The 12,849-nt window shown below is 41.6% G+C and overlaps 1 protein-coding gene across 4 annotated transcripts in view; it reads left to right on the top strand.

Moving 5' to 3' along the window:
• The window catches only part of COLGALT2 (collagen beta(1-O)galactosyltransferase 2), a 123,906-nt gene that overhangs the window by 88,437 nt on the left and 22,620 nt on the right, over positions 1 to 12,849 (top strand). For all 4 annotated transcript variants that reach the window (XM_077901961.1, XM_077901959.1, XM_077901962.1 and 1 more), the window contains exons 5-6: positions 975 to 1,179; positions 7,162 to 7,281. In XM_077901961.1, coding sequence (XP_077758087.1) covers positions 975 to 1,179; positions 7,162 to 7,281 — 325 coding nt within the window. The remainder of the gene's footprint in view (positions 1 to 974; positions 1,180 to 7,161; positions 7,282 to 12,849) is intronic.

Consider the following 12,849-nt stretch of genomic DNA (forward strand, 5'->3'; position numbering starts at 1 on the left):
TATTCCAAGCCAGTGTGTTCAAAACCACAGAGTAAGGAGATTGGTTGTCCTGTGTGCTCATCCAGAAGGACCTTTCAAAAGCCAAATCCCCAAAAGAGTATGGAGCAGTGGTGGCTTCACCAGAAGACTGAATAAGGAACTGTGTGAATAAGGAACCCCATTTGTAGGTGTACTGGAGTACTACCTATTGCATTAAAAATATTAGCCGTGCAATGTAGTAATTTTAAGATTAGCCAATATTTTTTGATGCTTTCTTGGTGCTTGGCACTACTCTAAGCATTTTTCAGATTTTTACCTCACCTAATTTTTACCAGCAACTGCATGGAGTAAATGGTTCCATCATTCCTGGTTTACGGATGAGGACATAGGCACAGCAAAGTTGAGCCACCTGGCTGATACCTATAGACAATAGGTTGCTGAGGTGGCATTTGAACTCATGTAGCCAGATGCCAGAACCTGTCCTTTTAACTACTCTGTCCCACCACTTCTTAATACTTCCACTTTGTATCTAATTGTACGTCAGCATAATATATACTTTTATGAGATCATTAAATCCAGAGATACGCTGAAACCAAAATTATTTCTTTTTTTTTAAGATTTTATTTATTTATTCATGAGAGACCCAGAGACATAAGCAGGGAAAAGTAGGCTCCCTGCAGAGAGCCCAATGCAGGATTCAATTCAAGATCCCGGGGTCATGCCCTGAGCCGAAGACAGATGCTCAACCGCTGAGCCACCCAGGTGTCCCAAACCAAAATTATTTCTGATCACAAGACCCTGTGTTATTTTCTATGCATATAGCACCTCTTGAGCTCCACTGGAAATTCATAGGCCAAGATAAGGAGAATGGAAGTGACTTTGCTTGAGGACTTCTCCTTAACTGGTGGTAACTTAGAAGGAGTGAGCCTAGCAGAAGACTGGAAAGATGAAACCCTCAGGTCAGAGGACAAAGGCCACCTGTGTCTGTCTTACAGGGCTTCTATAAACGGACCCCAGACTACGTTCAGATTAGAGAATGGAAGAGGCTGGGCTGCTTTCCTGTCCCCATGGTTCACTCCACCTTCCTGATTGACCTCAGGAAGGAAGCCTCTGACAAGCTGATGTTCTATCCACCACACCAGGACTATACCTGGACCTTTGATGACATCATCGTCTTTGCCTTCTCTAGCAGGCAAGCAGGTACTGTTTGTGTTTGGTTGTACTGTCACCATGGAAACACTGCCAATAACCAGCTCCTTTGTTTTGTGCATCTTCTCATAAAACACTCCTATAGAAAGCTTTTTTCCCCCCAGGTAGTATTAGAGACCATTGTTTGCAATAACCACACCAGCACACTCCTTGTTGCTGTCCCTATGAGCACCAATGACCAAGAGCCACTCTCTCTGGACATCTACTCTCTCTGGAAATCCACTTTCTTTTGTTTTTGAGTGCTGGGGAGACAGTGCTGGTGATGGCAGCCATGAGCAGGTGATAGGTTCTCTGCAGTGCCACTGTGCATCATTTTGTTGACTATAGGGATTTGTTTCATTAGGAGCCTCTGACAGAGGCCCAAAACAACACTGGCAAAGACCTCAGACTTTAAAAATCTAAGTTTATCTCTTAAACAAGTCTGAGCTGATATAGTGGCTCCGTTCCCCATAGTGTTCAGAGACTTGGGCTCCTCTGTTACTTCTCCGTCCTCCGTGAGTATCATCCTTAATCACATTGTCCAAGCTATCTCATTGGAATGGATACATTCTAGCCATTGAGTAAATGCTAGAGAGGGAAGGGAGTCCTCCATTTAAGGAGTTGAACATACCATGTCCATGCATATCCTCTTAGCTAGAACTTAGGTACAGGTCAACGCGTAGCTGTAAGCGGGGCTCAGCATGTGCTCTTTATTCTAAGCAGTCTAAAGCCCAGATTTCTTACTTTAAAGGAGGAGGGGACAGATTTATGGAGGCAACCAGCAGTCTGCCACAGTCCCCATGAAAGGAAAGGTAGAGCCGATGATCTTTCAAGAACTACTGGGAAGCATTTCCAGTGGGTCCCGCAGGTTTTTGAACAAGACAAGTCAGTAGGAGGGCAAGTGACTTCTCTTGTGACACCCTGCACGTGAAGCCAGGGAGGATTTAATTCACTGTGGCAATTCAACAGGAAGGTACAGGACATTCCTAAAGCAAAGCTGTATTCTCAGGGTCATTCAGACCTTCCTGAGAGAAGTCGGGTCCCATTATCAATGAGTCAGAAATGTGCCACTTAAACACTAGCAAAAGTGAGCTTAGGAACCAGGCAGATGGCGAATAGACTCATGTGGCCATATAACTTATGGTGGATGAGATCAGGACCCCAGGCAGTTGAGGCAAGTGAGAATGTTAATACGAATTCAAGCTAAAACTCACCCATCAGGCATCTTTAAAGCTATAGGTGTTCCCATTCATTAGTTGTGGACTTGGTAGGAATGAGAATATCTGGTGGGAATGCAGAAAACTGATTATTTCCCCTTGGCTGCTAGAGCCGTATAGACCCTTTGACCAGGTGTAGGCACTCTTTTAGCCCCATGTCAGGGCGGAAACAGGGTTCTTATCCTCATCTGGATTGAAAGTTTCTATGAAGGTTCTTGGGTCGATGTTAATGGAAACTGCCTCTTTTCAATTGGTCCATGATTTGCTCTGACTTCTCCAGGATGGGAACTAGACTCAGGGCCTTGGCATTCCTTTGAGTTGTGCCAGTCCTTTTGCTTCCGAGCTTGCAGTAAGGATGTTTCAAGAGAGTGAACTATTCACAATTACAGCAATGGTCCCTTGCCTCATAGAGTCCTCTTTGATAGTCATTACATAAGATGGTATTGTGATCCATGCACTAAATTATTAGGATTTTTTTTTTTAAACCAAGAACTGGATTTGGGGCTGGAAGAGTGACACGGGCTGGATAGGATTTTTTTCAGCTCTGTCCTTTGCTTGGCCTATTCACTCAGACTTCATTTTTTGTGGGTCAGACTCCCATAGGCCTTCCCAGGACATTGAAAACAGGTGGAAAGGCCCAAATCTGTTTTGTTTTGTTTTGTTTTGTTTTTAAGAAAATAAAGGAGAGGGAACCAACACTCTAGGCCTTGCCTTCATTCCTGGCATCATGTTAGGCTCCATGTTACTTGGGGAGACAAGATCTTCACATGTGGAAATATGAGTAGTAGTTGTGAAAAAAGGAAATCCAAGGATCACATTGGGGGTATAAACTATGAACATGGCAGGAGTCAGGCAGGAAAGAATGACTGTCATTTGGGGGAATGAAAGAGCTTTCCTGACAGTCCTTTGGAGATCCAAATCAAAGCACTTCGCTTCTCCCTTGCAAGAGTCTTGATGGAAGATGATTTGTGTTCTCTTGTTCTCACTCTGTGAAGCTCCCTAGCTGTGTTTCATCCATTGAAGCATCATTTGTTAAAAGTCCAAAAGGCAATAAAGGGTAGACGTGTACTTGGCAGGACCATCTAACCACAGACCTTGATCCTTAACCTTTCACTTCTGACTCCAATCATTGCCACATGGAGGCTGATGAATGAGAGAAGAAGCAATCCAAGTGTGCTGGTTCGCTGGGGAGTGGCTGCTGATCTAGCCCCAGAGGAGAGAGCACGGGGGTCATAGACGAGTCTCTGTGGCTACAGTGAAGCCAAGGTCAGGAGTTCACTTGCCACTGTGGCCAGGGATGTGGGCTTTGTACCATGGCCACAGGAGCCATCTCTGGTGCCAACTCATCATCTTCTGAACGTCTGCTGTCAAAAAAGGCAAGAGATGTGGGTGACGGGCAGGGAGATCTGCCTCCTGCACATCACTGGTGATAATCAGAAGTGCTTCCCATGTGCAAGGATGGCAACTCAGAGTTATTACTGGTTCCGAGGCTTGGCTTTAGAACCCTGGGCAGATAGAAAGATACTTGGCATTGGCTCTTTAGGGACAAAAGTTTCATGCTAATGACTTACTGTATGAGCTTGGAGAAATCATAGCCCCTCTGAATCTGATGTGTCATCATCAAGGATAAAAATAAGCGTATCAATCCGCAGCATTAAGGTACTATGTAAGTACAAGAAAATGTTTGACATTTTCACAAGTTCAGAGCTTCGATATAGAGTTTCATTTACCATTCTTTTTCAAAGGTGAAGAAAATTGTTTTCTCCAGAAGTAACTTTCACCGAGAGTACCAGATTCCTTTATAGGCCTTAATTATCAACACATTTCCTTTTAAAATTTTTATATTTTATCAAACTATCCATGCACATAGTTGAAAAAGCTCAAAGGGTCCTCCAGGGTTTATTATAAAATCAGAAGTCCCCTGCACATCACCCCCCTGTACCATCATGTCCCTCTTCTAGAAGACAGATAACTTTTAAACTCTAACAGATGATGAGAGAATTATAATATTATATCCATGTTTCTAACTAATACACTCATGTTGCTACTTCTTGATTCTCTGGATTCACTTTAGACATCATCTATTGGCTGTCCACTATAGAAGACAAGGATTTAGCTCTCTGTCTTCTCTGTGCCCACTCAGGACAAACACATTTTTCCCAACTCCCAGTCCTCTTGATAGAATCACATGGTAATTTAAGATAGGTCAGTGGCCAGTGTTTTTTGTTGTCAGAGTTATGCAAACCTAATTCCAAGCTGAGCCACTTTTCAACTATAGTTAGTTTTCCTTCCATATTCAACATAAAAATGGACTTTTTCTTTTGCTTAGTTTTATTATTCCTAGTACAATCTAAAACCAAGCCCTGATTGTCTAAAACCCCTGTTAGAATGGTCAGATTTGTGAGATGTTCTTGTTGCATATTTGTTAAGATGTCTCTCCTGGAGCCTTTTTTTTTTTCTTCAAGATTTTATTTATTTATTCAGGAGAAACACAGAGAAAGAGAGAGAGAGGCAGAGACAAAGGCAGAGGGAGAAGCAGGCTCCATGCAGGGAGCCCAATGTGGGACTCCATCCCAGGACCCCGGGATCATGCCCTGAGCCAAAGGAAGACACTCAACCACTGAGCCACCCAGGCACCCCTCTCCTTGAGCCTTCTGATGTACTCTTATCTGAGTGGTGCCAGTCCTATCCACCCCAACCTAGGATGCCCCTTCTTGTCCTCTCTGTGTTGATGCTCCTGTCAATTATGTCTTACTTCCTCCGTGTTTTCCATGATCCGCCTCATCCCTTCTTCCTTCCCCTTCTCCTTCCACATCAGCTAGTCACTTTTGAGAAAGTGTGAGGGTAAAGTAAATACTTACAACCTTGCTTGTGTGAAAACGCTTTCTTGTCGCTTCACGTTTGATGGACAGCTTGGCTAGGTCTCATCTCCTCTTTTTACTGAAGCTTTGGAAAGCTGAGTAGTAAAAGGATCTACCTCATTAGGATTGAGAGGCAAGCTAACCATGAAATTGTTTCCCTTTCATTTCCTGATCTCATCATGATTTTGTAAGGGGGTACATTTTGGTTTGAAGCTCCTCGGAAGCATTCGTGAAATTAGAACTAAATCACAACAAGAAGTTTGGAAGGACCTCAAACACGTGGAGGTTAAGGACCATCCTGCTAAAAGATGAAAGGGTCAACCAGGAAATTAAGGAAGAATTAAAAAGATTCATGGAAACTAATGAGAATGAAGATACAACCATCCAAAATCTTTGGGATGCAGCAAAAGCAGTCCTAAGGGGGAAATACATCGCAATACAAGCATCCATTCAAAAACTGGAAAGAACTCAAATACAAAAGCTAACCTTACACATCAAGGAGCTAGAGAAAAAACAGCAAATAGATCCTACACCCAAGAGAAGAAGGGAGTTAATAAAGATTCGAGCAGAACTCAACGAAATCGAGACCAGAAGAACTGTGGAACAGATCAACAGAACCAGGAGTTGGTTCTTTGAAAGAATTAATAAGATAGATAAACCATTAGCCAGCCTTATTAAAAAGAAGAGAGAGAAGACTCAAATTAATAAAATCATGAATGAGAAAGGAGAGATCACTACCAACACCAAGGAAATACAAACGATTTTAGGAAGCATTCGTGTGGACAAACAGTAGAGGTTTTGAGTTCACTTGGTAAAGCAAGAGAAGTGACGGCACTTGCTGGACCAGAGGCAGATTCAGTAAAGGGGAGGCTGAAGGCCCTTTTCTTTCCCCATTCTTCTCTGTTAATGCCATGAGACAGCTTCACGTGATTTGGCAGGTGACATAGCTAACTGGAGGAAATTTCATCTGTACAGCATAGAGAAGTCACTATGCAGGTAATTCTGTCTCTGGAAAGCAGAGATAATTATTGCAATTAACAAGTCAGAAGCTTGGACCCACGGACCAGAGCTTGGCAGACTTATCCTTGTAACTAAGCAATCTTTTCAGTAGTTGGGACTGTCAGTGGTTGGATCGCTCTGAGTCCATCTTGATTCCTATATTCCTGGCTATCTGGTTAAACAGAGATGCTGCACAGCTCTTGGAGTTAGCCATATAGGGCCTGGAAGCCAGTGTTGAATACAAGAGGGCTGGGGCATTTTTCTGATATGGTCACACTGCAGGTTCTTACCAGGACTTGAAATGTAGACTTTTTTGTCCTTTTATGAATCTGTTACACAAGTTTCATGTCTGCTGGTTGACTCCAAATCCGTGCCTGCTATGAGAAGAGATAAAACCATGAAGAGCCATGGAGAATTCTAAATTTCTTTCTTTCTTTTTTTTTCTCCAAATGCCTAGATTTAGCTTTAATCATCTGTCAGCCTCACAGGATTTTCCTGTTTGCTTTCATATCAAATGTGGATTTTATTCCTCATTTTCTTGTTATTTCCTGTAGGCAGATTACAGTGTTCCATTCTGTGCTCTGGAATGGGAATTCCTTGCCTGTCCTTGATCCCTTCGTGCCTTTAGTGTTCCTTTCAGACCACGAGTATGCTTTTTCTTCAGAAGGAAAAAAAATCAATTTCCTCTGAGCTGAAGAATGGCCCATGGTTTTTATTAGCCTCCAATGCTGTGTTAAATTTTCTTAATAAAGAGCATTTTTGAGGTCTACAGACGGTGTCTGAAACAACTACTGTTCAGTTTCAGGGCCAGACTCAGCTTCGGCCACAGTCCAAGCTTTTTTCCCTTTACTTGTCTCTCGAGAACTAAGAACTATGTTTTCTGATTGATTGCTTTTATCTCTCTCTTGGGTTCTCAGGCATCCAGATGTACCTCTGTAACAGAGAACACTATGGCTACCTGCCCATCCCCCTGAAGCCCCATCAGACCCTGCAGGAGGACATCGAGAACTTCATCCATGTGCAGATAGAAGCAATGAGTAAGTGACCTGGGAGACTGGGTGATGATGGCTCTTGTTCCATTGCCACCGTGACCATACCAGCTACTTTCCCCCCTCCCACGACTGAGATCTCACAGCCATCAGGCTGCTATGGCTGAAACATAGCCATTCATTTGTTCATTCACCCTTAAACTTTTCCTATGTGACAAATGAATATGACAAGCTCCTTAAGGAGCTTCTGACGCAGGTGGCGAGCTGGGCACACAGGAAAGACATCTCACATGATGTCCTAAAGGCTCTGATGGTGATTTGCGGTGTGGATTTAAACTCTAAACTTTCACTGCTTTCTAATTATATGACTTTGGAAAAGTAATCTAACTTCCTTCGCTGTGAAACGGACATAAAACCGTAGAGTTTGGGAGCAAATTCTCTATGATATATGTAAAACGTTCAATAACAATAATTATGATTTCAACTTAATAATAGCTTATCATGTAACAGATACTAGGCTTAACATTTTTTTTTGTCCATGGTCTCATTAGTCCTTACAACAATCAAGGAAAGGGTTTTTGTTATCTCCATATTACAGACGAAGAAAATGAGGTATAAAAGATGTCAGTAACTTACCCTAAATCGTTTTGTTAAAGAAATGACAGATTTGGATTTGAACCAGTCTTGCTATCTGCAAAGCTCATGTCCTTAAACACTGCATCATTATTGCCTCTGGGTCTAGCATGGTGTCAGAACCAATAAATGTTCAACGATCAGTTGCTGTACTAATTATGATGTATAATGTGCAGTGGTGGGTAAAGGAAGAGGTAATGGATAAGCCCTGCCCAGGGGAGGATGTTGGAAATGACTTCCCAGAGGAGGGAATGTTTGCAGTTCATTTTCACACAGCATCTGAGGAATTCTGTTGTTCATCACGGGAGTGTAGGAGGTGTGTGTGTGTGTGGGCAGTGAGGATGGTTGGGGAGGCAGAGCAGGAAGTGAGACTGGAAAGTGGGCAGGAGCCCAGCCAGAAGAACCTCTAATGTATAAGAAGGTGTTTAGACTTTTCCTGAAATGAGGGGACCTCTTAAAGAGATTTGTAGCAGAGGAATGTCTGATTGAAATCTGGATATAGAAAGGTCACTCTCTTGGTAAGAGAAGTATGGCTGGAGCAGGGTGGGACACTGGATGGCTGGTCTCAGGCCAGAGGTGAAGAGATAATTTTGGACATTACATGGTAAAAGAGGCAAAAGATGGGGAGGATCTGAGCTAGGGCAGGCCTGGGGGAGTGGAGAGAAAGGAAGAGATTAAGAGAACCTTGTAACACAGGCTTGAAGGGACTCAGCCAAGAGTCTGTGGCTTAGCAAAAGGGAAGCAGAGAAAAACTTCTAAGTTCCATCTTGAGTGCTTTGGGATAGCTGTAGGAGTTTTAAATGGTGTAGAGCACTTAGAATAAAGGAGACATTTACAAATAAAAATCATGAGTTCATTTTTAGGCCCATTGAGTGGCCTGTGAATATCTATTTCCTGCTGCCCATCTTCAGAGAATAAATGCCTTGTTCATCCTATTTGTCTTGAGGTGTAGTCCTTTGCCGGTCACCTAGGAGGCTCCCAGTAAATATTTGTTGAATAATTGAGTGAATAAATGAAAGACTGAGTTTAGGTTGAAATGTCCAGTGAGTAGATGGAGAGATGAATCTATCAAGCTTAATGACGTTCATCTGAGATTCATCAATGAGATATTGTGATATCACAGCATTTCAATAAACCACGAGTGTGAGATGTGGAAGGGCATTCAGGTAAGATAAAGACTGACAAGAAGCTCAATGGGTTTTTTTTTTTCAGCTAATGCCCATAACAAGGATGGTTTCAGAAAAGGTTGAATCAGAATTCAAAGTGTTTGAGAAGGGACTAAGAAGCAAGGAAATAGAGAAAAAGCAGATTTTCTTTTTTTAAGAGCTATGGTTGGGACCCGAAGGTAAAAAAAACAATAATAATTTAAAAGATTAATCAGAAGATTCCTTTAAATAGCAGGCTCGCCTACTGAATTTACATAAACTTCTGTTTGCAAAATATCAGTCAGCTCAATATACCAGAAGCACAGCAGTGGTGCTGAGCAAAGTATATCCATAGACTATACTTGGAATGAGGAGAGAAGCACTCCTACCATCACAACCTTTGCATGCTGATGTGCATGTGAGTTTGTAAGCCATTCAGTCTTTAGTCATCTCAGTGTCCCTGTGTTTGAAAAAGGCAACAAGAGACATTATTGTTCTCTAAGTATATAGAGAATAATAGGGATGATGAACAAAAAAATCCAGCATTTGTTGGGTATTGTCTTTTAGCAACCATTTCTTGAAAGAAGATAAATTGTTGGGGTGGGGGATGGATGGTGGAGAATAAGAATTGAATAGGGAGCTGGTTCATTCTGACAGTATTTCTTAAACCAGCTCTTAGGAATTTCTTTTGTGAATTTCTTTAATACGCACTATTTCTGCCTGTTGTCTATGTTCTAGACAAGAGTGGTATCTTACTGCCTTGTATCCCAAGCACCTAGCACAGTGCATGACATACAGTTGGTTCCAAACAAATATTTGCTGAATGTATGACCAAACAAGTAAAAGAATGAATAAGGGAATGCACGAAAATTATACTGCAAAGAGCATTGAATCTGAATCCAGAATAATTAATTTCAACTCAAGTTGTCGCTTATGAAGGGAGAGTTCACCTCTCCGAGCTTTAGTTCCTCTATCTATAGAGTGAGGATAATAGCGTTTACTTTGCAGGGGTGGAAGAGGCAAATGAAATGATGTACATCAACTCCATAAAATATTGAAGCATTGCTGTTATTATTAGGACTCACTTTGACTCTTGGTAATGTGCTACCCATTACCGCCCCTGTTTCCTGGCCATCAGACTTGACTCCAAGTAGAGGTCGACTCAGAGATGGCCAGTAAGAGCCTTGCCTTCTCTTGTTGTCCCCATAGAACTGAGAGCACAGAAGCTTCTCTGTATGTAGAAACACACACATTGTCAGTAAAGTTTTTAATTATTATAAATTACAAATACACATAACACCATGCTATGCAAGTAGAATTCATCTGAGAAGAACCTGTAATTGGTAGCTGTCATTATTGATCTCCCAATGCAGACCAACTCTAATGCTAGACACTTTATATATGGTGTTTTATTTAATTCTTCTATTTATCTTCTTTAGCTATAATTTTGTTAAAATTTCAGATTCTGAATTTTAAAAGGTAGAACATAATTGAAGTAAGAAAAATAATTAGACAAATAAATGTTTGAGGGTAATAACACAGAAATATAGACTGGAAGCCCCTGAAGGATTAAGAAAAGGATTAATAATGAAATCATACCTGTCAAGTATCCTCAGGAAAGATGAGCCAGATGTTGAAAGCATCTGGCACAGCATCTGGAACCCAATGGGCAGTAAAGAAATGGTTGCTAAAAGACTATACCAATTGAAGCATTAGAACAAGAATTATATTTATGTACAAACATTGTCTTTTTACAATCAATGAGTCACTCTATCAAGGTACTGAATATTCAACACATTTTAACCAATTCTCTGTTTGGGATATATATATTTAACTGGAAACATAGGGCAAACACAAAAAAGATCCTAATGATGCAGTATAGTGCTTTGTAAGAGGAGCAGATATAAAAGCAGTTGGAATTTGGAATAGGAAGAAATTGCTGTAGGCAGGTGTATTCTAGGAGAGATTCAAGTCCTGGTGTTTCTCAAGCTGGACTTTGCTAGTATGAAGTTTAAACAGAAGGAGTGATACAGTGAGGACACTATAGGCAGAGGAAGAAGACCCAGCAAAAATATCACTCAAAAAGCATTCTCACTCTGGAAGAGAGTTGGCTTTGAATAGTAGAAGAAAGTAAAATTTGAGGGTTGGGGTGGCTTAATTGTTGTGGCCCTTGAATTTCCCAGCTAAGACAGAATGCCCATCCTAAAAGCAGTAAGGAGGCAAGGAAGTTTTTAGAAGAGAGAGTCAGGCTTTAAGTACTTATTAAACACTTACTGTATTCCATGGATTGTTCAGGATGCTGGAGATACAGCAGTGAGCAAAACCAGCAGAAGCTCCACCATCAATGAATTTATTTTTTAAAAAGATTCTATTTATTAATTCATGAGAGACACACAGAGAGAAAGAGGCAGAGAGAGAAGTAAGCTCCATGAAGGGAGCCTGATGTGAGACTCCATCTCCGGACTCTGGGATCACGCCTTGAGCCAAAGGCAAGACGCTCAGTTGCTGAGCCGCCCAGGAATCCCCATGAATTTATATTTCAACACAGAGAGATAGACAATATATCAGTGGAGCAGCCACATGGATGTTTGGGGAAAAAGTGTTCCAAGCAGAAAGAACTAGAGGGGCATCTGGGTGGCTCAGTTGGTTAAGCGTCCAACTCTTGATCTCAGCTCAGGTCTTGATCTCAAGGTCATGAGATCCCACACTGGGCATGGAGCCTACTTAAAAACAACAATAACAAACAAACAAACAAACTACAGAGACTGTTAGGAGAGCTTGTTGGCAGAGCCAACAGGACTTACAGAGACCTGGATGAAGCTAATGAAGGAGGGGAAGGACTCCAGATGACACCAGGACTTTGGCCTGGCATACCACTTAATAAAATGGGAAAAGATTTGAGGAGGGAAATTTTAGTCATGTAAGCTTATGATATTTTTTTTAAACATCCCAGTGGAGAAGTTAGGAGATATTTGGATGTGAGTCTGGAGTTTAGGGAAGATACTCCAGCTGGAGACAGACATTTGAGAGTCATCAGCATTAAAAGGACATTTTAAGTCATGGAACAGTGTGAATTATTTAGTAAAAGATCATAGGAAGAGAAGAGGGAAGGGAAGAGGACAGATCCCTGAGGGAGACAAACAGCCAAAAAGCTAGAAGGAAAAATTGAGAAGTGTCTCAGGAAGGAGCCAGATGCTGCTGAGAAGTCCAGTAAAAGGAGGATAGGGAATTTAACATTGTTTCTGTCAAGATAAAGATCTGTGATGACCTTATAAGAGCCACTGCAGTGCAGTAATGGGGACCCAAGCCCATGGGAGTAGGCCAAAGGGAAGACAGTGGAGATATGAGAAAATGGAATCTTGTTGTGATGGGGATAGAGAAATAGGATGGTGGTTAAAAGGGAATGAGAGGTCGAAGGAGAGATTGTTTTTTTTTTTTTAAGATAGAATTTTAGCATATTCATACATTGAGAAGAAGGATCCAATATATAAGGAGAACTGGATGATGCAGAAGAGAAGAAAGTAGTGTAAGGCCGAAGTCTTTGAAACAGCAAGAGGAAAAATAAGAAAAGAAAAGAAAAGAAAAGAAAAGAAAAGAAAAGAAAAGAAAAGAAAAGAAAAAAAGCAAGAGGCTTTGTAATCTACGATGGTATTGGTGTTGTCCTGGATGGGAACAGAGATGCTCCTTTGCAGAGGGGAAGGCAGCAGGTCTAGGTACAGATGCAGCTGGGTTTGTGGATTTGAGGCGGAAGGAAAAGGTAGGTCTCATTTGAATATTTTCTTTATGAAATATGTAGTACATCAGTACGATACTGGAGATGTCAGGAGAGAGGACAAGG

Source organism: Canis aureus, chromosome 6 (genome assembly GCF_053574225.1).
Source record: "Canis aureus isolate CA01 chromosome 6, VMU_Caureus_v.1.0, whole genome shotgun sequence".
NCBI classification, from domain to species: domain Eukaryota; kingdom Metazoa; phylum Chordata; class Mammalia; order Carnivora; family Canidae; genus Canis; species Canis aureus.